The sequence below is a fragment of the Austrofundulus limnaeus genome, unplaced genomic scaffold, assembly GCF_001266775.1.
Source record: "Austrofundulus limnaeus strain Quisiro unplaced genomic scaffold, Austrofundulus_limnaeus-1.0 Scaffold55, whole genome shotgun sequence".
Classification (NCBI taxonomy): Eukaryota; Metazoa; Chordata; class Actinopteri; order Cyprinodontiformes; family Rivulidae; genus Austrofundulus; species Austrofundulus limnaeus.
The window spans coordinates 621,379-623,063 of NW_013952457.1; the positions used below are offsets into that span (position 1 = coordinate 621,379).

General features: G+C 39.2%; 1 protein-coding gene across 1 annotated transcript in view; it reads left to right on the forward strand.

The window, feature by feature from the left end:
- The window catches only part of LOC106517993 (sodium-coupled neutral amino acid transporter 3), a gene marked incomplete in the record, with an annotated part of 32,567 nt that extends 30,985 nt beyond the window's left edge, over window positions 1–1,582 (forward strand). Inside the window, 4 exon segments of the mRNA XM_014009052.1 lie at window positions 347–471; window positions 550–694; window positions 983–1,086; window positions 1,399–1,582. Of these exon segments, the coding sequence (XP_013864506.1) occupies window positions 347–471; window positions 550–694; window positions 983–1,086; window positions 1,399–1,503 (479 nt within the window).
- Window positions 1,583–1,685: the final 103 nt, after the last annotated feature.

Here is a 1,685-nt window from a genome sequence, read left to right on the forward strand (position 1 = left end):
GATTACTGAGATGCATCAGGACAATAATAATAATAATTTTTTAGTTTTATAATGTCACCTCCACTGACCGTAAAGGTTCCCGAAAAGGCCTTGAAAAAGGCCCACGGACCACCAGTTGATAATCACAGTTGTAGCTTGTTTTGCGGCTCCGAACACATTTTATTAGTGAGACAAGGAGCACAAATGGCTCTTTTGATCGTAAAGGTTGCAGACCTCTGCTCTAGTGGTCACTTTGTTGCATGACTCAAAAATTCTCCAAATGTTGATGGTTACATGCTGATTTGATCGTGTCTGGGAGTTTGCAGTTTTTACATGCGCTCTGTTTCCCTGTTTTTATCTCTAACAGGTGAAGTGGAAGCAGAGCTGCTCCACACTTACAGCCGTATCGACCCGTATGACACTTTAATCCTGTGTGTGCGCGTGGCCGTACTCACTGCGGTCACACTTACAGTACCAATCGTGCTCTTTCCTGTAAGTAGCTTAGTGCATTGGTTCATCATTTAATGTCTCTGTGCATCTAAACATAAAGGTTTGTTTTATTCTAATCAGGTGAGGAGAGCCATCCAGCAGATGGCCTTCCCCAACAAAACCTTCTACTGGCCTCGCCACATCGCTATCGCCATCACGCTGCTCACGTTCATCAACCTGCTGGTCATCTTCGCCCCTAACATCCTGGGCATCTTTGGTGTTATTGGTAAGTTGAACCAAAGATGTGATACAGGGGAAATAATTAGTAGCCAATGATAACATTTACTTTAATGCTGATGTAATGGGAGTATTTTTTTTTGTCTCACATTGAGACTTTTTTTTTACATTTTTTATAATGTTGGTGTTCACCTTTAGCAAAACAAAGATATGAACAATTTTTTTTCACATTTGGGCTCTTCTAATTTTCTGTTTATTTAACGCTGAGACATTATACTATCAAAAGTTAACAGAGCTGTTTTATGAATAATGTTGCCTTTTTTTATGTTCTTTCCAGGTGCCACATCTGCACCCTGTCTCATCTTCATCTTCCCCGCTGTCTTCTATATCCGTATTGTTCCCAAAGAGGAGGAGCCGCTGTGCTCAGTTCCAAAAATTTTGGTGAGCTTCGTTTGAGAATTCTGTTCAGGTTTTTCACTTCATCCTATTTGAGGATATGTGTGCAGAGCTTATATTAGCTCTCTGGTAAATATAGCATGACTTGTTGAATGAAAGGTGAAGAGCAGCTGGTTTGGACTCTGGTCTGGACTAGTGACCAGATCAGGGTCCAGTCTGCTGGAAATAAGCTCCTCACAATGGGATTACACAAAACAAGAAAAGGGGTGGAAAAATAATAGCTCATTAAAATTTTTATTGGTAATTCTACAAAAAAAAAAGTTTTTTTTCTTTTCTTTAACACTGTTTCTGTTTCAGGCTGCCTGCTTTGCTGGGATCGGCTTCCTGTTTATGATAATGAGTCTCAGCTTTATCATCATCGACTGGACATCAGGCAGCAGTAAAGCCAGCAGTGGTCATTAGACCCTTCTTCTTTTTTTTTTGTTTTGTTTTTCCTGTTTTTATATTGTTGATGTGGGATCATGTTGTAATGTTTCTGTTTGTGCGCTTGTTGATCTTTCTTTCTTTCTTTCTTTCTTTCTTTCTTTCTTTCTTTCTTTCTTTCTTTCTTTCTTTCTTTCTTTCTTTCTTTCTTTCTTTCTTTC